The sequence below is a fragment of the Pithys albifrons genome, chromosome 16 (genome assembly GCF_047495875.1).
Source record: "Pithys albifrons albifrons isolate INPA30051 chromosome 16, PitAlb_v1, whole genome shotgun sequence".
Taxonomy (NCBI): Eukaryota; Metazoa; Chordata; class Aves; order Passeriformes; family Thamnophilidae; genus Pithys; species Pithys albifrons.
In genome coordinates this window covers 11,742,642-11,767,926 of record NC_092473.1, presented here as the reverse complement: position 1 = coordinate 11,767,926, position 25,285 = coordinate 11,742,642, and the positions used below count along the sequence as shown (strand labels likewise).

The window sequence follows — 25,285 nt, the reverse complement described above, 5'->3', positions numbered from 1 at the left end:
GCTAACCAAGCCAGCTCAGGACTTGCTAATGTCAGTCTGTATGAACTGCAACACCCACAGCTCAGAGGACATGGAAGTTATCTCCAACCTGATCAAAATTCGTCTCAAGCCAAAAGTCCTTCTCAACCACTACATGCTGTGCGTCAGGTGAGTGACTGGGTCTGTGATGGGAAGAGAAGGTACTGTGGAAGATGTGTCCAGGGCCTTGATTGGTTTTAAATACCAGCTTGGACTAAGGGTTGTCCTGTGTTCAGTTACATCAATTTCATTGTCCCAGAAGTCTTTCATTAGTCCTTTGATACTGTTGGGCATTTGTGCTGTTCCATCCGTTTTACTTTTGTGTGCTAAATACTTCAGAGAGAAGTAAAAACAATGTGTCCTGCTGCAGTGAAATGTTTGTTCAGGTATCTCTGGTCTTCCCTTGCAGAGAGCTGCTGAATGCACACAGGGATAACTTGGGAACCACCATTAAGTTTGTGATTTTCAATGAACTATCAAATGCAAGAAATCCCAATAATATGCAGATCCTGTATACTGTGCTTCAGCACAGCTCTGAGCAAGCTCCAAAGGTAGGTGCAGCATCTTGTGTGCCTGATGGTGACCCCAGAACCTCACTTGACAGGTTTAGTGGAGTTGAGGCTCAGGTGAATCTTTTTCACAAACAGATTTCTTATCTGTGTCATACTATTGTATTGTTATTACTCTTGGTAGAAATAAATCTACATGGACATTTTTTAACTCCCACATTCTGGGTGGGACATCTTGTGGTGATGCAGTTTCACGAGAGAAATGTTACTACAGCTCCCCAAGGGTCTGGGGGACAGGATACCAGCAGAGTGGTTTCCTTGTGTCTTTTCATTTTGTGGATGTTGATTCATTACAGTGCACTGAAGGTTTTCTCTTTCTGTGTGGCCCCAGTACCTGGCAATGGTGTTCCAGGACCTTTTGACCACCAAGGACGATTACCTGCGGGCATCGCGGGCTCTGCTGCGAGAGATCATCAAACAGACAAAACATGAGATCAACTTCCAGGCCTTCTGTCTGGGTCTTATGCAGGAACGGAAGGAGGCCCTGTATGCAGAAATGGAATTCAAGGTACCACTTCTTGACCCTTGTGCTGCTGGATGTGCCTGTGGTGTACTGGGCTGTTCTTGTATCTGCTTTTCTGGTTGTTCTTTCTTTTGCTCTTTGGTATCTGAGTGAGTCACTATTTGTGTGTCTCATAGCAGCACTTCCATATCTCATTTCCAAACACCCATGATCATAATTTTTGATGACAAAACATTTCCAGAAGGCAGCTTTGGGTATTGCTGGTTCAACTCACTTTTTTTTTTTCTATTTTAAGGAGAGATTTGTCATCCACATAACCGATCTGCTAGCTGTCTCCATGATGCTTGGTATCACAGCCCAGGTGAAGGAGGCTGGAATTGCTTGGGACAAAGGAGAGAAAAAGAGTAAGCTTAAGAACCTACATTCCCTCTGAAGATGGGCAGCTTGGTAGATATCTGACCCTGACGGTGGGTGAACATCGCAGCTGGGGTTGGGAAGGGGTGTTAGCCTCCATTCTGAATAGAGTCATGAGGGCACCTGCCATCATCCTGAGACTGCCAGACAGGAGATGTGGCATGTATATGGCTGGGTACTTCTTGTATCTGTGGAAGCAGTGTTTGAGAGGCTGGGGAAAGGGACCTCTATATGAGGGAGCCTTAAACTTGAAGGGGCAGACGTAAGGATTACCAAGTACCTTGGGCTGAGAACACAGGCCTTTGGGCTAGTTCATCTCTGCTACATATTGGAGATTTTGCTGCAGCATGTCAGAAAGAAAAATACTTGTGCTGTCAGTGCTGATGTGCTCAAGGCTCTCTGATACACTATTTCCCTTCTCTGGTTCCCCTTCTCTAGTGGAAGGTGTCCTTGCCCATGTTGCAGGGGTTGGAATGAGATGATCTTTAAGATTCCTTTCAACCCAAACTGTTCTGTGATTCTGTGATTTACTGTTCTTGCTTCAGAGCCCTTATTACTGCCTGCTCTTGAAACTACCACCATCCTGCATGGCTCCTGATGGGGCTCTTGGTACGTCTGTACTTTGTGACCTGACTGTTTTTCAGACCTGGAAGTGCTGCGCTCTTTCCAGAACCAAATTGCTGCTATCCAACGAGATGCTGTCTGGTGGCTTCATACAGTTGTTCCATCTATCAGCAAGCTGGCTCCAAAGGACTATGTGCACTGGTGAGAGTCAGCCTGGTCATCTCTGTCTCTTCCCCAGCTGTGATATATTATGAAAACCTAGGCCTATGGCAGAGTTCGGTTAGATTTCTCTGCCCTGACCAGATGGGGAGCAGAAACAGTTTTAGCAGGGTTCAGGCTGGGTCTGTCTCTCTCTCTGAAATTCCTTTGGGTACGTCCTCTTACCAGAAATATATGATAATGGAAAATGTTTCTGATTTGTATTATTTGGGTCCACTCAAAAGGGAATTTCTAATTACATGACCAAACACAATCCCTGTGGACCCCTCCCTTGGTTTTTTTGTCTAACATCTTTTTGTGGGCTGTAGGGTTCAGGACTTCACAGATAGTTCTGTCTTCCCAGCCTGCCTCTTGGAGAACAGGTAGTTCCTGGAGTCTTGGTACAAGACATTACAGAGGCAGGTTAAGTCAGAATTAATAGTAAGCAGAATATATTACTGAAAGTATAAAAGCCCAGGGCCCATACTGTATAGTCCTCTCTGTTCTGATTCATGTTGTTACCTTTTCTAGACTCACTTACGGGAGTAGGCTCCTTTGTGTGTAGGATGGGAACATTAGCAGGGGTTTGGGGAGACTGAATGGTTGTATATGTTCTTGAGCCTCACACAGATGGTATTTACTGTCCTCTTCATCTCTACAGCCTCCACAAGGTGCTCTTCACAGAACAACCAGAAACCTACTACAAATGGGACAACTGGCCCCCTGAGAGTGACCGCAAGTGAGTGCCCCTCCCGTAGTGGGGGCAGGCAGGGAGCTGCTCTAGCTGGAGGCTGAGGAATGGGTGTTTTCTGGTGATCCTTATATAGCTCTGTGTTGGAAAGGCTTGTAACTGTGCTTAGATTTTCTTCATCTGTTACATTGCCTTAAAATGTAGGGGTGTTGTTCCATTCTCCATCTGTTTCTCTTCCTCCTTGATTCCTGTTCCCTGTGCCAAGCTGTTCTGTATCTTGATGCTGTAAAGCTGTAGTTGTAAGGAGGACAGCCTTGCACTGTGTGGGTTACTGGGGTAATGTTAGGGAGCTCAGACTCAGGCAGCCTGAAGCATAGAGGTAGAAGGCAATGTGAGCAATATTCCAGTAATAACTTGATTCACATCATTGCATTTGGAACTGGAGACTAGGGAAGATACTGTAAACTAAGCTGTGATGTATCTTGTGCTCAGGTGGGTTCTAGGGTTTGTGAAGGGTTCAGGAGACTTCACACTACAGTCCAAAGAAGCGTGATTGATGTCTCGTGTTTCCTGTAGCTTCTTCCTTCGCCTGTGCTCCGAGGTGCCCATCCTGGAAGACACACTGATGAGGATCCTCGTGATTGGTTTGTCGCGGGACCTCCCCCTGGGCCCCGCGGATGCCATGGAGCTTGCTGACCACTTGGTGAAGCGGGCTGCAGCTGTGCAGGCAGATGGTGAGGCTGCACAAAGCTCCAGCCAGCATGTGGTTCCTTCTCTCTCCTTGTCCTCTTATTTCCACCCAGGGCTGAGACAGCTCCTACCATCTACCAAAGGGCTTTTTCATCACTTAAAGCATATTTTAGTCATGATGGCCAAGCATTTGGCTCAAAGCCAGACATGTACTGCTGTTGCTTTCGCACTGGAGAAGCTTCTTATTTTCTCTTACTGTTTCTCCCTCTTACTAATTTTGTATCATGGAGTGTTTAGGAAATTATTGGTTGTGTTGAGAATGAAGGACTGTGAACAACCACCCAGAGTTTTGAGTCAGTGTTTTAAATTCAATTTAGTCCTTTACACATCCTGTAAAATGAAATTTTTAGGCTATGCAAAAGTGGAACAGTTGGAAGTTAAACTAATTAACCAATGTATTGTGTACTCTTCCTGAGTCCATAATTCAAACACTTAGAGAATAGCAGTTGCAAAAGCAGGCCTTACTCTTATCCTTCTATGAATTCATTTAGCATTTGTCTAAATTCCTGCATTGCTGGGGAATATGTCCATTCAGCTGAGCTGTATGTGTTTGTGGCAGAGTTGAGAGGATTGTCAGAGTTTGATTGTAAAGCATCTTACATGCTCTTAGTGCTGACTGGTTAATGGCAAAGTGTAATCCTGAACTGGTCAGTGTTTGTGGAATGATCTAAACTTTGCTCTTCAGTATCCTCTGAAAATTTGTCCAGACTCTCATATAGCATTTTCAATTCTGCACCATTTCAAATGCTCAGAGATTCAAGAGTTAAGTTAGAGTGAGACTGAAAACTTGCAGCAAAGTTGAAATGCATTTTTCCGTCTTCTGAGCCCCAGAAGTTCTGAGCAGATTCTCTGCTTACCTGGAGGAGTGTATCAGAGTTCTGAAAAAGTTGCAAGTTTCATATTGGATACAGTGGGGAAAAAAACTACCCTTAAGAATTTAAACCAAATTGCACCTGAAAAGCTTGATATCCCTATCTATTGACTTGGAGCTTTTTTTAAGTGCTGTTGATTTTTAAATGTTGGGGGTTTGTTTCTGTAATATCATGAGCAAGCCCACAATAACATAGTTGCTTGAAGTAAAATTTTTCTTACACTGTGATGCTTTTGTTAAACACTTTAAGAAAGGAAGACAGGTCAATAACCTGTTCAGTCTTTTCTTCTCCTGCAGATGTTGAAGTCCTGAGGGTAGAAAGAATCCAGCTGATCGATGCAGTCTTAAATCTGTGCACTTACCACCACCCAGAGAATATCCAGCTACCCCCAGGGTAAGCCTTACCACACAGATAATCTTGCTGTGATCATTTTCACCTTGACTAACACTCCCAGCTCACAGATTTTTATATTTTCTCTATTACAATTTGTAAAAACAAAATGATGAGGAAACATTTTCAGTGTCATGTTCAAATGGGAATTTCTCTAGAGTGATCAAGCCCTGAGTCATGGAATGGGCTTTGCTCTGCAAGCACTCTGACCTTTCTTCTCTAAAAATGTTCAAGTGAACCTTGCTGTCCCTCCCGAGAGGGTCTTTTTCTGAGTTTGTTTGTTGGGAAAACCACTGAATTGAGTGAATCTAAACAGTGCATCATTAAGGAGAAAAGCAGATTTGAGATGGGTTAAAGGAACCAAATTTGACCACTTCTATTTGTTGATGGCTTTTGCAGGTACCAGCCTCCAAATCTAGCTATTTCTACTCTCTACTGGAAAGCCTGGCCTCTTCTGCTTGTGGTGGCTGCATTCAATCCGGAAAACATTGGTGAGTGTGGATATTTCTCAGGATCTACTTCTGCTGCAAAAACTGGCCACGGTGCTTTCTGCTGGAGTCTGGTTGCTTGTTTGCAAGGCCTCTGCTGGGTTGGTGAGGTAACTGCAGTTAAAGAACTGTATTCCCTGTGGGTGAAAAACACACAGAGGTGGGATTTGGACCAGCATGTGGCTGGAATCACCTTGTTTGTGCTCGAAGTCATATGAGCTGTTCTTAAGTGAGTTTGTGTGTCCCCATCTTGGAATGCGTTAGAATACATATAAAGGCCTTGATTTTTTTCCTGTATTCGTCATTGTCCTTCTCTTCTCTGCTGCAGGTCTGGCTGCATGGGAGGAGTACCCCTCTCTAAAGATGCTCATGGAAATGGTCATGACCAAGTTAGTATAGTTAAATCCATACATAAATCAAATAGATTACTGTAAACACATTTCTGACTTAAGTTTGTGCCATGTGGCAACTTCCTTTCCAGTGGGACTGGTGTAAAATAAGCTGTCTTAATAAGCTTAAAATAAGCAACAGCACTACAGCTGGAGTGGGAAAAGTGCCTTCCCTCAACAGAAATATTATGAGCAAGGAAATAAAACTGAGAAAAAGGGGGAGTTGACTGTGACGTGCCTTGCTGAAAAAGTCTCAGTCTCCTGGCTCCATTGGGAAAACTGCCTTGTTTTTCCTATGTTGTCTGTCAGAGCCAAGGTCCTGGGGTTTTTTTGACTGGTTCATGAATTTTGCATAGAACAAGATAACAGTTTCCTTTTTTTAAACTTATTTTCTCAGTAATTATTCCTATCCTCAATGTACCTTGACGGATGAGGAATCACGCACAGAGATGATAAATCGTGAGCTTCAAATCTCCCAGAGAGAAAAGCAGGAGATTCTTGCATTTGAGGGTCATCTGGCTGCTGCATCCACAAAACAAACAATTACAGAGAGCAGCAGCCTCTTACTGTCCCAACTGACAAGTCTGGATCCTCAGTAAGTGGCCTTTTGCATTCTGGTGCCATCACAACATTCCGATTAACACTAGTCAGGAAATGCCATTTCTATGTGGGGTGGTTGATGTGGGCAAGAAGAATCCTGAGGTTTGGTAGTCCATGGGATCATAAAATCACAGAATGATTTGTGTTGGAAAGGACCTTAAAGATCATTAAGTTCCAACCCCCCTGCCATGGGCAGGCACACCTTCCACTAGACCAAGTTTCCCAGGGCCCTATCCAACCTGGCCTTGAACACACTGTTTGTTATATGTCACACTTGGTCATTGCCCTTCTGTTGCTACCTGCATATGTCGCTCATGCACTACTGAACTGACTGATCCTCATCATACCAGAGTGAAAGTGTGAGCCTGTGGATAACTTCTTGTTTCTGTGGTAGGGGCCCCCCTCGCAGACCTCCACCACATGTCCTGGAGCAGGTGAAAAGCCTGAACCAGTCACTTCGCCTGGGCCACCTTCTGTGTCGCAGTCGTCATCCTGACTTTCTCCTCAACATCATTCAAAGACAGGTGGGCTGTGTTGGGGTCTGATCTGTCATCTCTGAAACTTGAGCAGAATGAGGGGCAAAAGGAAGTTAAATGAGATGCAGGGGAATTAAATGATCAGTGTGATGCTTCCATGTTCTGCTGATATTGTTATTCCTGCATCGTAGGCCTCCTCGCAGTCAATGCCATGGCTGGCAGATCTGGTTCAGTCCAGCGAGGGCTCCTTGGACGTCCTACCTGTGCAGTGCCTTTGTGAATTTCTGCTTCATGATGCTGCTGATGAATCGACCTCAGGCGAAGAAGAAGAGGAGGGTGAGAGTAAAGACCAGCGTGCCAAGAAACGCCAGGTGAGTAGTCTCTTGAGGGTCTCTTGTGTTATCTACTTCCTGTGCATCCCAGATTTTATTTCACTAAACAGACCAACTTCTTGTTCCACAGAGACAACAGAAACAAAGGCAGTTGCTTGGACGCTTGCAAGACTTGCTGTTGGGTCCCAAAGCAGATGAACAGACAACCTGCGAGGTGCTTGACTACTTCCTGCGACGCCTGAGTTCCTCCCAGGTGGCCTCCCGAGTCCTGGCCATGAAGGTGAGTGGAATGAAAATCTTGTTTGGGGTCTGTCAGAAGCCAAGGGCAGAGCCCTAGATAATCCTGAGTCCAGAGCCAGCACAGTGAAATTATTTCCTGTCATCCTCCTTCAGTGACTTGTCTCAATGTCCAGACTCCATCAAATACACTTCTGCTGCCTGCTGTTCAGAAGTTTTTGTTCAACAGCCAAACTGTACTTTTTCTTAAGATAGAGCTGGATTTTGTTGTTTTCTGTGAACTTCAGGTGAAGACTCAGCAGATCATGTCCTACCAGAAGTAATTGGCAGAGGCTGTTGTCTGTGAGGAGTGTAAATGAGTGAGTGTATGGTGCTCTAGAGCATAGAGTCAAGACAAAAGAGAATTGCAAGGAGCTCAGAAAGGTTATGCTCAGAGAAGACAGAAACTTCAAGCAGGGTATCTGTCAAGAGAACACATTATATGAGAGATGAAACCTATTAAGTGCTGCATTTGGAATTTTCCATGGTGTTTCAAGCTTGTTTCTGTTATATTCACTAGTCTGAAGCTAGCAGTCCAGCTGTGACTTCATCAAATGCAACAGCTGTGTCCATGTGACTTCTGCAGGGCCTGTCCTTGGTGCTGTCAGAAGGGGGAATGCGTGATGGAGAGGAGAAAGATCACCCCATGGAAGAAGACTCTGGTGATTCTGAGCTGCTGCAGGGATATCAGTGGTTGCTGAGAGACCTCCCAAGGCTCCCACTGTTTGACAGTGTGAGAGCAACAACAGCTCTGGCCTTGCAGCAGGTGGGTGTTGGCAGCTGAAGGGATGAGTGTCCAGCTTGTTCTTTTTTCAGTTGTGCTAAAACAAACCTGAACAAACACCTGGGTGTGACCTCGACATGTTTATATGATTGCAGAAGAATTTTTTTTTATGCTGGTGCTTGTTTCCATTAAATCTGGATTTCTGATGAAAGGAAATCTTATTCTAGGCCATCCATATGGAGACAGATCCCCAGACCATCAGTGCTTACCTGGTGTACCTGTCCCAGCACGCCCCAGTGGAGGAGCAGGGACAACACAACGACCTCGCTCTGGTGAGAGGGGGCATTGCATGGGGGACACATGGCATGTCCCAGGATAGTGGTAGCCATGGGACTTGCTGCACCAGCAGGATGAATTTTTTGGGAGCATGTGACTGATAACTATGTGTTTGTGTCTCTGTGTTTATGTTGAAAGGCATCCTATGTTTTTGGGTCATATCATGAAATTAAATCAGAGCAATAACCTACAATCCAGCAGCCCATCAGGTGAAATAGGGACTGCAAAAGTGGATAGTGGTTTGACGGAAATCCTGCCACCTGGCAGTAAACAGGTGCTAAACCTGCAGTCACATGTATCTGGGGAGAGAATGGGAAGTCAGGAACCTTAATGGTGGGATTTGCACTGTCTATAACCAAAACTAGATTTGTTTTTTTTTCTTTTTTTAAAAAGCTTTTGGTGTGTGGGTTAGTTTTTAAACACTGATTTTTTTTTTCCCACTGTTTTATCTCTGGGTGGTTTTTTTCATTGCTTTCAGAGGCTTGTGTTCTGGTACCCCCTCCATAGATCTGTTTAGATACATAAAGAAGATTAAATGATAAGAGTCAGTAGATCTTTTGCTTCAGAGAATTGCTGGATTTTACTAAGTAAATGCTACTTTGCAATCAGAATACAGCTGTGCTCAACTGGGGACACTGTAAGATGCACACAAAGCACTGGCCTTTTCCCTGTTGTATCAGTTCTACTCTTGACTCTACATACTGATCTCCAGAGTGGTGTTAACCGGGCTGTGGGTGGAAAGTGGAGAACTTGATGCAATGAAACATGAGGGAAGACCTCATATGTCTTTTCCCCTCGCAGGATGTTGCTCGACTGATAGTGGAGCGCTCTACCATCATGTCCCACCTCTTCTCCAAGCTCTCCTACAGTGCTGAATCAGACGCAGTGCTCGTGGCTCTTCTCTCCATCTTCTCCCGCTACATCAAACGCATGCGGCAGAGTAAGGAGGGCGAGGAGGTGTACAGTTGGGTGAGTGCCCCATGCCCTTCTTAAGCAAGTTAACAAAAGAGAAGCCCTTTGTGGGTTACTGACTATGTATAAACCAGGTTTGGTTCAAGAATTCCCTGATCTGAAAATAATTGGATGGTGGTAGAATATCAGAGCCAAGTGTATGTGTTTGTAAAAAGCATTTTTAACTTTTCCTCTGAATGTTTTGTCCCACTGTTGAAGATATTGGGAACTTTGGTCTCACTAAATTGTCCATTCTTATGTTCTTATTTCGTCTGTACCTCAAAGATCTTATTCTTCTTTCCCTTCCCACCTTTGTTTATCCTGTTTTTTTCTACCTTTTTACAGTCAGAGTCCCAGGATCAGGTGTTCCTTCGTTGGACTAGTGGGGAAACAGCCACTATGCACATCCTTGTTGTTCATGCCATGGTTATTCTCCTGACACTGGGGCCACCTCAAGGTTAGTGAAGTGTGCTCATATTTTTTCAGGGGGTTGTGGGCAATATAGAGAGCCTTTTCTTTATCTGCCATCTCCTAACAGGTCAGGCTGATGTTAATCCTTTGACTCACAGGCTTCTCCCTTGCAGTACTTCTTTGTAGCTGTAAGAGTTATCAGAATATTGCTGCAGAGAGTGAAGGATTTGCAGGCTGATTTCTTTTTTTTTGCCTTCTGCAGACAGCAGGAAATATTAAAATGATGGTGTTTTCTGGTGTATTGATTTGATAGAGAAGGGCAGGGTGTTTGTGAACATGGGAAATAATTTTGTATCCACTCTTAAGCAGGGGATGGTGATTTTTATACCTTACTGGATATATGGTTCCCGGAGAAAAAGCCCCTTCCTACTGCTTTCCTGGTTGACACCTCAGAGGAGGCACTGCTGCTCCCTGACTGGCTGAAGCTGCGCATGATCCGCTCTGAGGTCCCACGGCTTGTGGATGCAGGTGAGCCTGTGGCCTGCTGGTGTTTCAGAGCCTCCTGAAAGGAATGGGAGAGTACTCAAGTGTGCCCAGCCATCCTACTTGGATGTCTTTCAGTGAGGCTGTCAGTAGGGGAGTGAGTCTCTATGGGTATTGTCCTTTCTGTGTATTTTAAAGGAAATGGGGGACTCTGAATTGGAGGCTCATCTCTTTTACAACAATTCAGGTGAGCCAAAGCAATGCTGCCACCAGACAGTAAGCACACACTGCTTCCACAGGGCATACTGTGCTTGCAGTGTGGAAATCCGTGTCTGAAGGATGTAAGCTAGACCTGTAGTTGCTTTGGTCTTTGCACTGCTCATCAGTGCTCTCTTCTTGGTATTCAGAGCTTTTGTCCCATTTAACTAATTAAATGACAGCTGTCTATAGCCAGTGATTGAATTATACAATAATTCCTGCCTGCAGCCATCAACAGATAGGGTGGAAGTTATTTTTTAATATGAATGATTGTGTTACTGAGGTTCTAATAAAATTAAACAGAAGATCAAATTAGCCAGTGAGTGAATTAACTGGAAGATGCAATAAGGTGGCAATGATTTGCAGAGGAAAGAAAACATAGTAGGCAGCTGTCTGACTTCTTGCTTTAGGCTCTCTGCAGCTATCATTACTGTGTCACTGTTGGTCCAGCCAAAAGCAGAAAGATCAGGTAATAAAGATGACCCTCTGTGGGCAGTTTGAAGGTCTGAGGAATAAGTGGTTATGTATTTCAGCCCTGCAGGACCTGGAGCCACAGCAGCTGCTTCTCTTTGTTCAGTCCTTTGGAATCCCAGTTTCCAGCATGAGCAAACTTCTGCAGTACCTGGATCAGGCAGTGTCTCATGACCCACAGACACTGGAGCAGAACATCATGGACAAGAGTAAGAGCTTCAGATGAGGCTGACTAGGCAATTTACTTTTTCTTGAACAGCTTTCATGAGTATCTCCTGTGACTTTCTTGGAAAAATCCAAGCTAGTTCAACATACCCTGTGCACAGGCTGCTTTGGCAGCTTGTCACTATAGACACCTCTCTAGCACTTGTCTGGATGGTTGTATTTCCTCAAATACAGAAGGACTTTGTGGAGTGAAGTGTACAGAGTCTAAAAGGTACTTTGTAAGAGAAAGAAAGAAAGTTTTCAAGGCATCATATTTGCAAAGTCCATAGGAAGAGCAGATTCTTTTCTATGTGGGAGGTGTACAAACAGTATATTCTGTCCTGATTTACTAAAGAGGGTGAGATGATGATGTGTTCTTATTTTTCCCTTTTTTCAGACTACATGGCGCATCTTGTGGAGGTTCAACATGAGAGAGGGGCAACAGGAGGCCAGACTTTCCATTCCCTGCTCACTGCCTCCTTACCAGCCCGTCGAGGTACTGCCTAAATTTCAAAGTCATCTTCCAAGCTTCCCTCCTTCTTTGCTGTTGAGAGGGATAGGAAGAGCTGTCTTTAAAAATGCTTGTGTTGTAATGTACCAGCAAGCTACAGTTAGACACCAGGACTTGCTAGAGTTTTTGGCTCCTGGCAAAGGGATAAATTCCAATATTTTTGGAGTTTGCTACAATGAGTTTTTCTGAGTAATACGGAAAAATAAATAGGTCTTGCTTGGACTCCAGAGAAAAGCTGCTGAATTCCTCAGTAGTTAGAGACTGTAAAGCTGAAGGTGATCCAGTGTGGGGGCTCCAGATGTTAGCTACCATAACAGCATTTTCCTTTTCTTCCTCTTGCAGATAGTTCTGAGACTGCAAGGTCAAAATCTAGTCCTGAGAACTCTCAAAGTCAGAGCCGGATCCGGGCCTTAAGCCAGGTCCATGTCCTGGGCCCAGAAGATGATCTGGCAAGCATCTTTCTGCAGGTACTGTTATAACCTCCAGCTGATTAGCTGCCTCCCTGCAGCAGCTTTGCAGAATCCATTTCTCTTGTATTTGCATCTTGTGACTCCTTCCTCCTCCAGTGTTTGCAGGCCATAAGTATGAAAGCCCTGATACAATGAGGCTGTGCCATTCCAGCCTGGTGGAATTGATGGCAGGAATTTTTTTCTTGTAGTTGGAACATGATGTGGCTTTTGATTGTGCCTAATACTATCAGTGCCTACTAGCATGTTACTGTCTCTGCACCTTGTTTGTTCTTGTTTGTTCTGTGTTCTGCCTTTCCTCTCAGCAGTGGAAGGAGGATTTGTGAAATGCTCACAGGGCCTTGGCAGCAAAGCTGTGTGTAAACAGCATTTGTACGCTCGCTTGTCTGCTTACAGAGCCTCCCTCTCTCCACTGACTCCAGAAGGTGCCTATAGGGAATTAATTGGCCAAGTTGGTTGTCTGTGTTTGGGTAGCATGGTTCTCCTGCAGTATCAGTGTTGATAGTCATGTTGGGGTTGCAGACATGCTGCTTATGTTCATGTACCAGGCATTAAAATATTGAAAAAGCTGTATCAAGGTTTCCATTAGCCCACAGTCAGTATAATTGTACAAGGCAAATCAGTCCTCTGCCTCAGGATGTTTATGATGCAGCAAGTCCTTTCATTTGCTGTCATAAATTTACCCCCTTTTGTATCCTACCAGCTTTTCCCGCTAACCCCAGACCCGCGGTGGCAGAATTCAAACCTACGCCCGCTTGCCCTGGCGTTACAGCAGGCCCTGGGGCAGGAGCTGGCTCGCATCCGCCAGGGGAACACACAGGTTCCCGGGATCACGGCACGGCTCCTGCAGGCGTTGGCTGCGCTGCTGAACTCCCCACACAGCGGTGCCCTGGTCATGGCCATGCACCGCCACCACTTCATCTCCTGCCCGCTCATGCGCCAGCTCTACCAGTACCAGGTGAGTGATTTTGGAAGCATTTAGTAGAGAGGGGTGAGGAAGAAACAGAAAATCTGCTGTGTGCTGACCCTCTCTCTACCTGTGTCATGCTGAGCATGACACACAGGTTCAGGTTGCCTGGGCATGGGCATCTGGATGCAGGCTGGCCACGTTAGCCTGGCACTGCTGAGACTTGGGCTCATCTGCAAGGTTAGGTGCACCTTACCTGGCCTGGTAACTATGCAGGACTATGGATTTGAGACTGTGGGTCTCTGTTGGTTTTGGGTTCTCTGATCTGTGCTGTTTTGTAGCATTGGACATGTCTTACAAGCCACAGCATTTGCAGACAGTTTGAGACCTGAGGTCCAATTCATAGAATCGCAGAATGGTTTGGGTTGGAAGGGACTTGAAAAATCAGCTAACTCCAACCCCCCTGCCATATGCAGGGACACGTTTCAGTAGACCAGGTTGCTCCAAGCCTGGCCTTGAACACATCCAGGGATGAGAGGTTCACAATCTCTCTGTGCAACCTGTTACAGGACCTCAACACCTTCACAGTAAATTTCTTCCAAGTATCTAAAACTAAAACTGCCCTCCTTCAGCTTAAGGCCATTCCCACTTTGCCTATCATCCCATACCCTTGTCAAAAGTCCCTCTCCAGCCTTCTTGCAGACCTCCTTTAGGTACTGGAAGGTGCTATAAGGTCTCCCCAAAGCCTTCTCTTCTTCAGGCTGAATAGTCCTTTGAACAGCCTTTTGAAAAACTCCTTTTAGTCTTCACAACAGGCTGAGATTTATCCAATGAAGTACCTCATTCCTTTCCTCATGATGAAGGAAGGCAAAAAGTTAACCTTAGTTATGCTGGGAGAGGTACTTTGTGTATTGCTGAGTCTTCTGCCTTGCGTTTATCCACTAAAAGCTGCTGCCTTCATTTGAGTGAGCTGTGGTCCGACTGTAGGTGTGCTCTGTGTATTCTTGGCAGTATGTGCCACTGTCTGCAACTTTCCTGACATCTTTGCTGTTATTCTTCATGTATGGATAAGCAAGTGTCTTTTGCTGCACTCCCCAGCACTGCATGCCACAGGACACTGCCTTCTCCTCGCTCTTCTTCAAAGTGCTCATGCAGATGCTGCAGTGGTTAGAGAACCCTGCAGTGGAAGAAGGTCCCCTCCGTGGTCAGCTGAAGGCCTTTGCTGTGCAGTACTCCTCAAGACACAGGATCAATGATGGTACTGGTATTGGGCAGCTTATGAAACTCAGAGAGGATGAAGTGGGCCAAGAAGAGGACAGAAACAAAACTACACCCAGAGTAGGAAGTGTGATGGGCAGCCTTTTAGAGGAGCAGCAAAGGGACTATGCTGTGCTATAGAAACTCCTTGAGGATGTGAACAAGTGATTTAACTCTAGGAGTTTGTAGTAGACACCTGGTAGCACCACACCAAGCGCAGCAGATCTCTCAGGAAAAACTTCCAAATTCTCAGGCCAGGAGTTCTGTGTGAGCTGTCGTCCTGGTAGATAAGCGTGAAGGAATGGTCTCTGGAACAAGGTCACATCATGACTTGTACAGTTGTTAATCATCTGCTGTCTCTTGGGTGGAAGAGTCTGTAACCAAGAGGTTAGGTGTGGAAATGGGTTTGTGGTTACAGAGCTTTCTCTTAGCCACATGTCACTGTAACATGCAGGAAAGCTGTCAAGGGGTTTGGTGGGAGTAAGTAGCAGTAGAGTCCAGTGTGTGCATGTTTGAGTAGTTGTGTCCTGGAGCTACATGGGGCATCTGTAGAAGAGAAGTCTGATGTGGGGACTGGCTTGCCCTGGGATGTCAATGCTGGGATTTCTTTACAGTTCGAGGTGGCTTCTTGCACCTCACAGAAGCTCTGACTTTCCGTCGTGACCCTGACGTGATCAGCTCCACAGTACGTGCCATCATTGCAACCCTGAAATCAGGAGAGAAGTGTAATGTGGAGCCAGAGCTCATCAGCAAAGGTATGGATGTCCTTCTGCTCTCCTTCCCCCTTGCAGCAGCTGGTTGAATTTCTAGCCTAGCAAGAGTGCCTCCTGTGCAGGCTATGGGAATCTGCCTTCTGCTTGGATCAGAAAATGTGAACTGATCTAAGCTTGGTCCTAATTTTGTATCACCTCCTTCTCCCCCACTGTATGTGGGTTTATAAACTGTGATCTGGGGCTGAGATTAAGTCTCTCAGCAAACTGCTGGTTTCCACTAATAAAAATAGAAATGGAAGCCTACTATCCTAATAAAAATGGCTTCCTTCTTCCTCACTAATGACATTCTTAAGGTTCCATACCTTTCACCACATCCTGAAGTTAACGAGTGAATCTTTCTCCCTCTGCTAGTCCTTCAAGGTCTGATTGAAACTCACTCTCCATACCTGGAGGAACTTCTGACTGTCCTCTTCTCAGCTACTGTTGAGACCACTGCCCGGTGTCCTGCCATGAAACCAGTTGCTGTGGTGAGCTCCTTATTGCTCCAGGACAAAGAGGAAACACCAGTGAAGAAGGAGGTCGACAGTTGCAGGTGAGCTTAGGGAATGATGGGAATTCACTGGTAGGTCTGGGTGCCTGATGCCGGTTGTGACACTGGCTTTGTTTCCTCCACAGTGCTGAATCAGCTTGGCCAGGGCCTGCCTCTGGCCTTCTCAATGACTGGCTGGAGATGTTGGACCCAGAGGTGATCAGCAGCTGCCCTGATCTCCAGCAGAAGCTGCTGTTCTCCTGGAACAAAGTAAGAGTGGTTGGATAGAGGGACTGCTGTACTTGAAACTACCTGTACCTAAAAATGGACAGGTCGTAGTTTTATGTTTTGTCACACGTTACTGTATGAGTTTGAAGCAGCACAGGCTGAGTAGGAGGGGAGTTCCGGTGCATCCTTCTCAGTGCAAAGCTTGTATTTCATCTTACCTGTATATCTCATCACCTGTGTTTTTTCAGGACTTCAGAGTGCATTACAGACACAACACAGTCCTATAACAGCCCAGCCAGGTGTGTTTTCATTGGTATTTTTGCAGACAGATCAATAGGTTGCCCAGAAGTGCAGTGCCAAAGCTAAGATTGAAACAACTTCATGGCTGATGCCATGTTCTAGTAGAAAGTTCTGCAGTTCAAATCCTAAATCTTAAAGCTTGCTGCACTGTCTGCCTCCCTGGATCATCCTTATGCAATACACACATGGTAACTTCTACATCCACCTCATTGCAAGGATCAGTTTATTACATCTCTTCCTCCTTTGGTCCTTTCAGGCAGGGTCCCAGGTGCCCTCCTTCCGCCCATACCTCTTGGCTCTTCTGACCCACCAGTCCAGCTGGACGACGCTGCACCAGTGCATCAGGCTTCTGCTTGGCAGAAACCGGGAGCAAAGGTGAGTTTTGCTTTTCAGGCCTAGCAAAGGCATTTGAGTTGGGCCACTCGTGTCTGAGAGAGAACAAGACCTGCCATGTTCCACAATGAGTCTGCCAGGAGATGTAACTCAGCCAAAAACAGGCTTTGTGAGAAAGATGTTGATTTTAGTCCTGCTGATTTGTGTACCTTGATACAAATATTACCTGCTGTTTGATGGAAGCAGCACATAAAGATTTGGCTGTGTTCTAAACAGGAAGTGCTAATCGTGAGTAATCCATCTTGCATTGCCCTTGTTGATAATCTTTACGAATACAGAGTTTGCAAGATGGCTTGGATAACAAACTGAAGGCTGTCTCTGTAGCTGGTCACACTCTGCTGAATCTTTTGGTTGTACCACACTCCATTGCCAGTCTTTCTCTAACTCCTTCCTGACATCAGGCTCCCAGTTCTGATCTCTGGAGCAGCCTGGCTCTCGGCTTCTATACACGGCTCTCAAATACTGAAGAGCCACTGTAGTAGTATTCTGCTTAAACTTGTTACACTTCCAGACCAGGAAAAGCTACCACCTAATAACAGCAATACTTCTAATGCTGGTAGTATTTCAGTTTGCTTATTATTTTATTGTTGATCTCTTGCTCAAAATTACACAAGTTTCTGCAATCCAAGATAAGAGCTATAATAGGATGTTCCATACACTTGGGAGAGTTAGGTCACTGGTCTGATTGTACGAGTTGTTTGTGTTCATGACCAACTCCTGGCCTTGTGGTGCAAGGCTCCATGTAGTCCCCACACTTGCTGAATGCCATTTTTTATGCTCTCTATCCTGTGCTGTGCTTACTGCAATAAATATTTAGTCATAATCTGGGAACAGAACCAAACCCCTTCTCGAGACTTAATGGATTCTATTTTTACATTTGCAGATGTTTCTTTCTTCACAGCACTCATCATGTTTAGTTATGCTTCCATGTGTTTGTGTGCTGCCTGAGGGCTGTGTTGACTCTAATTGCAAATCTGTCTTCTTTTGTCTTCTGTCAGGTTTGACCCAACTGCATCCTTGGATTTCTTGTGGGCCTGTATTCACATTCCTCGGATCTGGCAGGGAAGGGACCAGAGAACTCCTCAGGTATTGTTTCAGTTCTTTCAAGATTCCTCTCTGAATGGAGTGAGAGGTAATGTTTTCACAGTGCCTGATTTTTCCATGGCCAAGAGGTGGCTGGAGTGATTTAGGAGCAGCATGCCAAGTTTGCTCTCTGTACCTCAGCTGGTTACTTAGCTGCTCTGCTATGTTACATATTACAGTGGCAATTTGGAGTCCAAAAAGCTGATATGAACACACAAAGTTTGCCCACTTGGCATTTCCCCTGCAGCAGTTGCCACAATTTCTGTTAAAGGCACAAGGCTACAGTGGCAAGCAAGCTAAAACCCAGTAGGGGATAATTGCCATTTTACAAAGAAAAGGTGGTTGTGTCTCTTCTCCACAGATTTTCTTTGGTTTGGTGACTGAATTATGATTTTTGACTCATCACACATGCTAGGATAGAAGTAAATTAATTCAGAAAGTAGAGGAGGGGTAAAGAGGTTTCATTTGTGGCTGTGATGCTTTCGGAGCTCAAAGTATGGGGCAGTTCTTTAGCCTAGTTCTGAGAGATACTCCATTCCAGTTGGGGAAGGCATGTCTGGAAGAAACTAAGGATCTTGGGATTTGGTGTGGAATCATTAGGGGTGCCCTCTTGCATTACAGAAGCGCCGTGAGGAATTTGTGCTCCACCTGAAGGCATCAGAATTGATCAGCATGGTGGAGCTGATCCTTGCTGAAGCAGAGACCAGATACCAGAACACTGACGAGGCCTCCTGCACACTCATCCAGTCTCGACTGCCTTTGTTGCTCAGTTGTTCTCATGGGGACCTTGAGAACATCAAAAAAGTAACAGAGTATCTGACCAACTGCATCCAGCAGTGGGGAAGCAGGTGAGGCTGCAAATGGGGAGCCTTGTCTGCTGTAATTGTAATTCTTGGGCACAGGCAGTCAGGTAATGATGAAACTTGCCAGCATGTCTCCATTAAGAATATCGTGTTCCAGAGCCCATATGAAAAGTACACACTATTCTCCTGGAGATTTTGGGGAAGAATTAAGTCATTTTAAGGGGTACTTGGACAAGGAAGATAACTTCAAAAGTGAAATTTAAGGGCTCTTTTGCTTTTAGGACATCAGGATGATGCCATGCTTTTTTTCCCCCCTTTATTTCTATAAGGCAATGCTTATATTTTATTACTAGTTCCTAACGTGGGATTTCTTGTCTACTCACTCTTTGAGTCACTTTCCATAATACATCCTGCTTCTGACTGTTACGATTGCTCTCAAAGCTGCGTGGAGACCAGATTGTTTCCTAACAGCTATTTTAGGGCTGTGGAAAGAACAGGAAGATGATATTTTTGTGGCAGTGGAAGGAACTGACCTAATTCCAACCTCGCTTTTGGTGATTTTAGAAAAGATACTGAGTAATCTCAGTCATTATTGCATTGAATTGCCTCCCAGTACAGACTATGCCAGGGATCTGCAGGGGTTTCAGGTGTGTAAAGAACATGTTGGCTAGTCTGAATAGTTGTGGTTCTGGCTTCTTCTCCAGTTGGAATGGGGATGCTCATGAGTACCACATGTAGGGACTTCACTGGAGATATAAGCAAAGCTTTCTTGTCCTGTTCCCCCATTGTAACTGCAGTTTTCTAACTTCAAATGGCCTAATTTGGATAATGATGGATCCCCAGAGACTGTGGATGGATCCCTGTAGATAGTAAATGATCTGAGTAGTTCAAAAGAAACAAAGACTTAAAAACACTCATTGAGATTAGTTGGGTTTGGTCTTTTTACATGGTCTTTTTGCCACATGCAGGAAGGCTGTTGCTGGTTTGACGGGTCTGGGATATTTGCTAGTTGAACTAATTTAGTAACCAGTGACTGACCTCTCCCTTTTCCCTTTAGCTCTGTGGGGAAATGTTGCCAGGACCTTCTGCTGCAGATATACCTGCAGCTACCTGAACTCCTTGTGCCTATGCCTGAGATGCTTCTTACCAGCGAAGGAGCAAGAGACAGCAGCACTTGCAAGGTAAAGTTAGAGGCTTAGGAAACCCCCTTTCCAGATGTGTGTGCAGAGCAGATGCTATCTTGATGCCCAGTTTAGAAGGCAAGGATGGACAAGAACTTCCTGGATAACTTTGGTTTCTTTGCCTTGCTTTTCTGTTACCCCTTCTCTGCCTGCACTCTGAGGAGCAGAGAGTTCTGGTGTGGTTTATTTTGCAATGTCCTTTTATAAAATAGTATAAACTCCACAAGCTTCTGTGTGCCAAAGACTTCTGTAAAGCACAACTGTGCAGATGTCTGATCCTGCTTTGATGTCTGTAGGGACTACGGCTTCAGATCCTGTGCCAGCTGTAACATTGCATTTTCTCACAGATTCTACCTGTAAATAATTTCTGTTAACCCCCTTCTGTAGCTGGAAAGGAATTGGGAAACACTGCTGGAAGAGCCAGGGCCTGGATTGTACTTTAAACTTCTTAACGATTTACTCATTATTTTTCTTCTAGCTTGATGCCCTGGTTCACAGATTCATTAACCTCCTTGCAGACACCAATGACTCGAAATCATCTGAAAGCCGCGTGTGGGATGCCAATATGGCCTGCAGGAAGCTGGCTGTGGCTCATCCTATCCTCCTCCTTAGGTACCTCTCTTTTTTCCCTCTGTGTGGCTGGGGTTCATTGTAAAGTATCCACCCCTGTCGTAGAAGGGCAACAAACTTGCAGCAATCATGATGATGGTGAGAGAATTCACTTTCAGGTACAGAATCAAGAGAAAGGCAGAGGTCTTATTTCTTACCATGAGGTAGCACCTCTTTTGGCTCCATGTCTGTCAGGAAATAATCTTCTCAGAATTGGAGACTAGAAAACAGAATATGGGTGGGAAATGGGGCTTGCTGAGTCTATAGATACAGAGAACAAGTCCAGAATCCTGAGAGAGGATAAGGGATGCTCCCTGTCAAGATCTGAATGTAGCAACATGTAACTGTTCCTAGAAAGAGGCTAGATCTGGATTTTCTTGTTTGGTGTTTCAGGCACTTGCCAATGATTGCAGCACTGCTGCACGGCCGCGTTCACCTCAATTTCCAGGAGTTCAGGCAGCAGAACCACTTGACCTTCTTCATCCACGTCCTGGGCATCCTGGAGCTACTCCAGCCGCAGGTTTTCCAGAATGAGCACCAGGCGGCACTCTGGGACTGTCTCCTGTCCTTCATCCGTCTGCTGCTGGTAGGAAAATCCCTCCTTTCCTCCGTATGGCCACTAGATGGGGAAGCTCCTGTAACACGGGGCTAGCCCAGCTCTTCCCATTTGGAGGTGAAACCTTTACATGCCTATGAACAAAAAGGTGTATTAAGTACCTTGGAGAGCTTGAAGAGGAGGCAGGAGATCAAGAAACTGTCCCCTGGTACCCAGAGATGCAGGACGGGCAGTGCATTGCTGCATTTTTTTTGTTAACTCTCATCTTGTTTATCCTTTCCTAGAACTACAGAAAATCCTCACGGCACCTGGCTGCCTTCATCAGCAAATTTGTCCAGTTTATCCACAAGTACATCACATACAATGCCCAGGCAGCTGTCTCCTTCTTGCAGAAGCACTCAGATCCACTCCAGTAAGTTTCCTTATGCTGCCTAGACCATGCACAGTGAGACTGCCAGAAGCTAGTCAGACAGAAGACAGCAAGAGAATGTGATAGCTGTTAATATGGCACCTTTTCACCCTTAACTACCTTAATTCTCTGTTGAGATTAGCAGCATATCCCTTTTTTATAGGTGAAAACTGAGCCCAAGGAAGTCAGATGATGATTCTGACTTACATAATGACCAAAATGTCCTACTAGCATATTGTAGTGCCCTGAAATTGTTTCCAGAGAGGCAGCTGGAGAGTCTTTCCCTTGAGTGGTGGCTGCAGCGTCCCACCTGCAGATATGTGTGGAAAATACATTTGAGTTCCAGTTATGATGAAAGGAAAAACCTTGTTTCTGCTTCTGAGAAACTGTTTGGTTTATTGTACAAATCTATAGTGTTACTTGTCCTCATGCCCTTATTGCTATTGAAAGCCAAACATGCCATCTCTCTCCCTCAGTGACCTGTCATCAGACAACAGTGACCTAGCAATGCTGAAGTCGCTTCTGGCTGGGCTGAGTCTGCCTAGCAAAAGTGGCACCTTGGACAGGGGCTCTGATGAAGAAAAGGATGGTGAGTCTGGGTAGTGGAAGAGTTACTCCAGCTGGTGAACCTGCAGTATGTTTTGGAGCTAAGTCCTTAAAATGGGCTGTGTGGTGTGCTTGTTCTTCTTGTAACAGCTCAGTGAAAGGGTCTTTAGAGTGAAGAATGGCACTTGTATGCTCAACAATTGGGAACCAGTATCTGGGATGGGTTAATTTGTTTTCCTGCCAGTGGTATCACTACTGGAGCAGAAGGACACTCCTTAACAAAGCCGAGTTTCCTGGTTCTGGATTTTGCCTTTCTCAGCCACCCCTAAGGACTGACCTGTTGGGGCACTGAAGTGTACATCCACTCCTCCACTGTTTACAGCTTGCATGGGAAAATTAGTCAGCGTTAAAAGAGCTTACGAAGCTTCCTTCTCAGTGTCAGCTGAAGAGAGTGCCAGGAGGTGCAGTGAGGTTAGAGCCAGTGTGGGAGCCTGGAGTTGTATTACAGTACTGCTGGTTGGCTCATGATACATCACTGCATTGGTAAGGAGTACTGGATAGCCCACAGACTGGTAGGAATGACCTGCTCTGTCTCTTTCTCCCCAGATGAAGCAGCAGCTGGCTCTCTACCTCTTGTCAGTGTGTCTCTCTTCACTCCTCTCACACCAGCTGAAATGGCCCCTTACATGAAGAGACTCTCCAGGGGCCAAACGGTGGAGGGTAAGTGAGGACTTGCAGAGCTGTGCAAAAACACAGGGAAAATGCACACTTCTGCCAACCCTATTACTTACCTGTCAGTTGCAGGCTAGTTTCCTGTTTTAGTCTTGTGTTTGGAGGTCTCCAGCACTTAGGATGTTGTTCCATTTTAGGATTAACTGGCCCAGAACCTTCTGTGATTCTGTGACAGAGGCCTCCTATGATGCTATCAGCATTTAGCTCAGCTGTACTTCAAGTGCCTCTGCTTTGGGGCAATTTAAGGATCTCTTTTGGGAGACAGTATGAGTAATGCAAGGAGTGCTGCGGTTCATATCAAGCCAGGTCTGGAGTGCTGAAAGGAATGCTATGTTTTTAATGATAGAAAAATAACAAACTGATGAGAAGCAGAATTTTGTCAAGAGATCTCCAAATGACCTTCATGGAAGAAAATCATGTTAACCTAGCAAATGAGAACAATAATCTTCTCCAAATGTCTTCTGAAATTACAAGTGACCAGTGTTCAAATCTGTCATAATACTGAGGTGACAGTTTTCCTTCCAAGGAAGAACAGGAGAGAAAAGTCTTGCCTGGACACTGTTTTGAAAAGAGACTCTCTGTGAAGATCTTTCAGTTGCAGAAGAGGGTGTTCTGGAATGGAAACCTCACACCCCACTCCATTCCTTCCCCTGTCTATGGCCTGACAGTGCTGGTCACCTCTGCCTGGGCAGGCTGGAATATGCTGATCTGGCGCATCCCTGTTCTCTTTTTTGAAGAACTGCCTTAATTACACTAACCTTGTGTGCAGGTGGGAAAACTTGACTTGTTCGGAGATTGGATTTGTAGGGGAAAAGGAAAAGATCCTTTGCTGGATTAGTGAATTTCATTCACCCTTTCATCTTGTGTCTTCTCCCAGACATCCTGGAGGTGCTGACAGACATCGATGAAATGTCCAGACGGAGGCCAGAAATTCTCTCCTTTTTTGCTGTGAGTATTGGTGTCTCAAACTGCCACTAGCAGGAAGATTCTTTTCACCAGGATCTGTGTGGCGCAGCGAGCTTAAGCACAACCCTTCCTCTGCTTTTTGGGTGGTTGTTGCAGCATCTTAGGAGAAATGTATCTTCAGTTAGGCCTTCTGAGAGCAGGCAGTATTTACCCGTGTTGAATAATGGGTGTGCCATCATCCACTTTATGTCAGAGGAAGAATTAACAACACTGTTTTCTTCCCAGTACTGGGGCAAGGAGAGAACAGAATAGCTCTGTTGAAAAAACTGGAACCTAGAGAAAACTCATCTGTCCCACATAGAGTAAGATTACAGAAGTATACTTAAAAGTATTCAAAACCAGGATAATCCTTTTTACAGAGAGGGATTTCCGGGGTCAAGCCAGTACCTGCTGTATTTGTGTAGGGCTGGATTGGTGTGGAGGGGTTATAGTGCCAGTCTGAGAAGTCTATGCTCCCTGGGTGGCCCCATGATCCAAATTTGTCCATCTTTCAGACAAACCTACAGAAGCTGATGAGTTCATCAGAGGATTCCTGCCGAAACCTGGCCTTTAGCCTGGCTTTGCGCTCCATTCAGAACAACCCCAGGTGAGGACCACTGGAACTTAGGCGATCCTGACTGATAATCTGGATTGTACTGACACTATCGTGTTTTACTTCCAGCATTGCTGCAGATTTTCTTCCCACCTACATGTACTGCCTTGGCAGCCGAGACTTCGAGGTGGTGCAGACAGCACTGAGGAACCTGCCTGAGTACACCCTCCTTTGCCAAGGTAACATGAGATCTGCCACCTTTGGGGCATGGTTGGCCTCACAAGGGTCAAAACTGGGATTCTATGCTGGGAACAGCCCCACTGGGAAGTTGCCACAAGTCAGCATTGCATAGACCAGACCATCCAGCAGACATCTATACCAACAGTAGCTTTGCTCTGAGAATCATAGGGATATAGAGATGAGGGAGTCTTCCTTGAAGTAGATTTGCTCCCTTAAGAATTTTCTCTGAGTTGAGATCCCTCACATACCCACAGAGCTGTTAGAGGGTGGATTGTGCCATGTTCTCATGAAGGAAAGGATTTCTTGCACAGCTGCAAATGTTCTCCCCAGTGTTTGTTGGTGGGTTGCTCTTGCTTGCATGCTGGAGCTCTCAGGCCAGTCTCATGCTGTCTGTCCCTTTCACAGAGCACGCAGCAGTGTTACTGCACAGGGCCTTCCTGGTGGGCATGTATGGCCAGATCGACACCAGCTCTCAGATTTCAGAGGCCTTGAAGATTCTGCACATGGAAGCCACAATATGAAGACGTGGTTCTGGGAGCATCACTTTCAGAGGAATTAATTTGATGGATTCATCAGCTGCATTAAAGCCCTGTAAGAAGACAGTGTATTGCAACCCATGTAGCAGGTCAGACTGTGCTGAAAAAGGAGAGTGTGCTGACTGAAGATCAGAAAAGGGCAGGGATCAATCTGCCTGGCTAAGATGCCATTAGTGTGGGAGAAAAATCTCCTGAACATTGTGCCAAACAGGGACCACTTTCTTCATGGAAGCTGTCTTGGAGCAGTGGCTCTCAGTTTGTTGTTTGGGTTTTTTGACTCTCCAAGAAGGCAGAGCTGCTAGGAGAGCAGAAGGGAGTGATGGCCCTTGCACTTGAAGTGTCTGCACTCTCTGTGTTGGAGAGAACATGCAGATCTGTGCAAGGGGAGAGACCACTTTGGTTTCTGGGGATAAGTGTTTGGGGTTTTTTTTATTTTATAATTAAAATTCTCTTTGTTTC

The 25,285-nt window shown here is 45.4% G+C and overlaps 1 protein-coding gene across 2 annotated transcripts in view; it reads left to right on the top strand.

The window, feature by feature from the left end:
* The window catches only part of INTS1 (integrator complex subunit 1), a 28,726-nt gene extending 3,441 nt beyond the window's left edge, over nt 1-25,285 (top strand). Inside the window, exons 8-47 of one of the 2 annotated variants that reach the window (XM_071571065.1) lie at nt 2-147; nt 428-569; nt 919-1,095; nt 1,346-1,454; nt 2,109-2,229; nt 2,888-2,965; nt 3,494-3,651; nt 4,836-4,932; nt 5,329-5,420; nt 5,746-5,806; nt 6,204-6,401; nt 6,801-6,930; nt 7,074-7,253; nt 7,345-7,494; nt 8,077-8,256; nt 8,442-8,546; nt 9,352-9,519; nt 9,847-9,958; nt 10,282-10,440; nt 11,187-11,333; nt 11,726-11,824; nt 12,182-12,306; nt 13,010-13,264; nt 14,312-14,471; nt 15,085-15,225; nt 15,595-15,775; nt 15,859-15,982; nt 16,497-16,615; nt 17,632-17,719; nt 18,338-18,564; nt 19,577-19,700; nt 20,179-20,312; nt 20,703-20,895; nt 21,150-21,277; nt 21,751-21,863; nt 22,427-22,540; nt 23,430-23,500; nt 24,013-24,104; nt 24,180-24,289; nt 24,696-25,285. In XM_071571065.1, the coding sequence (XP_071427166.1) occupies nt 2-147; nt 428-569; nt 919-1,095; nt 1,346-1,454; nt 2,109-2,229; nt 2,888-2,965; nt 3,494-3,651; nt 4,836-4,932; nt 5,329-5,420; nt 5,746-5,806; nt 6,204-6,401; nt 6,801-6,930; nt 7,074-7,253; nt 7,345-7,494; nt 8,077-8,256; nt 8,442-8,546; nt 9,352-9,519; nt 9,847-9,958; nt 10,282-10,440; nt 11,187-11,333; nt 11,726-11,824; nt 12,182-12,306; nt 13,010-13,264; nt 14,312-14,471; nt 15,085-15,225; nt 15,595-15,775; nt 15,859-15,982; nt 16,497-16,615; nt 17,632-17,719; nt 18,338-18,564; nt 19,577-19,700; nt 20,179-20,312; nt 20,703-20,895; nt 21,150-21,277; nt 21,751-21,863; nt 22,427-22,540; nt 23,430-23,500; nt 24,013-24,104; nt 24,180-24,289; nt 24,696-24,811 (5,424 nt within the window). In that variant the 3' untranslated portion in view covers nt 24,812-25,285. Of the gene's footprint in view, nt 1; nt 148-427; nt 570-918; nt 1,096-1,345; nt 1,455-2,108; nt 2,230-2,887; nt 2,966-3,493; nt 3,652-4,835; nt 4,933-5,328; nt 5,421-5,745; nt 5,807-6,203; nt 6,402-6,800; nt 6,931-7,073; nt 7,254-7,344; nt 7,495-8,076; nt 8,257-8,441; nt 8,547-9,351; nt 9,520-9,846; nt 9,959-10,278; nt 10,441-11,186; nt 11,334-11,725; nt 11,825-12,181; nt 12,307-13,009; nt 13,265-14,311; nt 14,472-15,084; nt 15,226-15,594; nt 15,776-15,858; nt 15,983-16,496; nt 16,616-17,631; nt 17,720-18,337; nt 18,565-19,576; nt 19,701-20,178; nt 20,313-20,702; nt 20,896-21,149; nt 21,278-21,750; nt 21,864-22,426; nt 22,541-23,429; nt 23,501-24,012; nt 24,105-24,179; nt 24,290-24,695 lie in introns of both variants that reach the window. The other variant, XM_071571063.1, reaches the window with a different exon arrangement.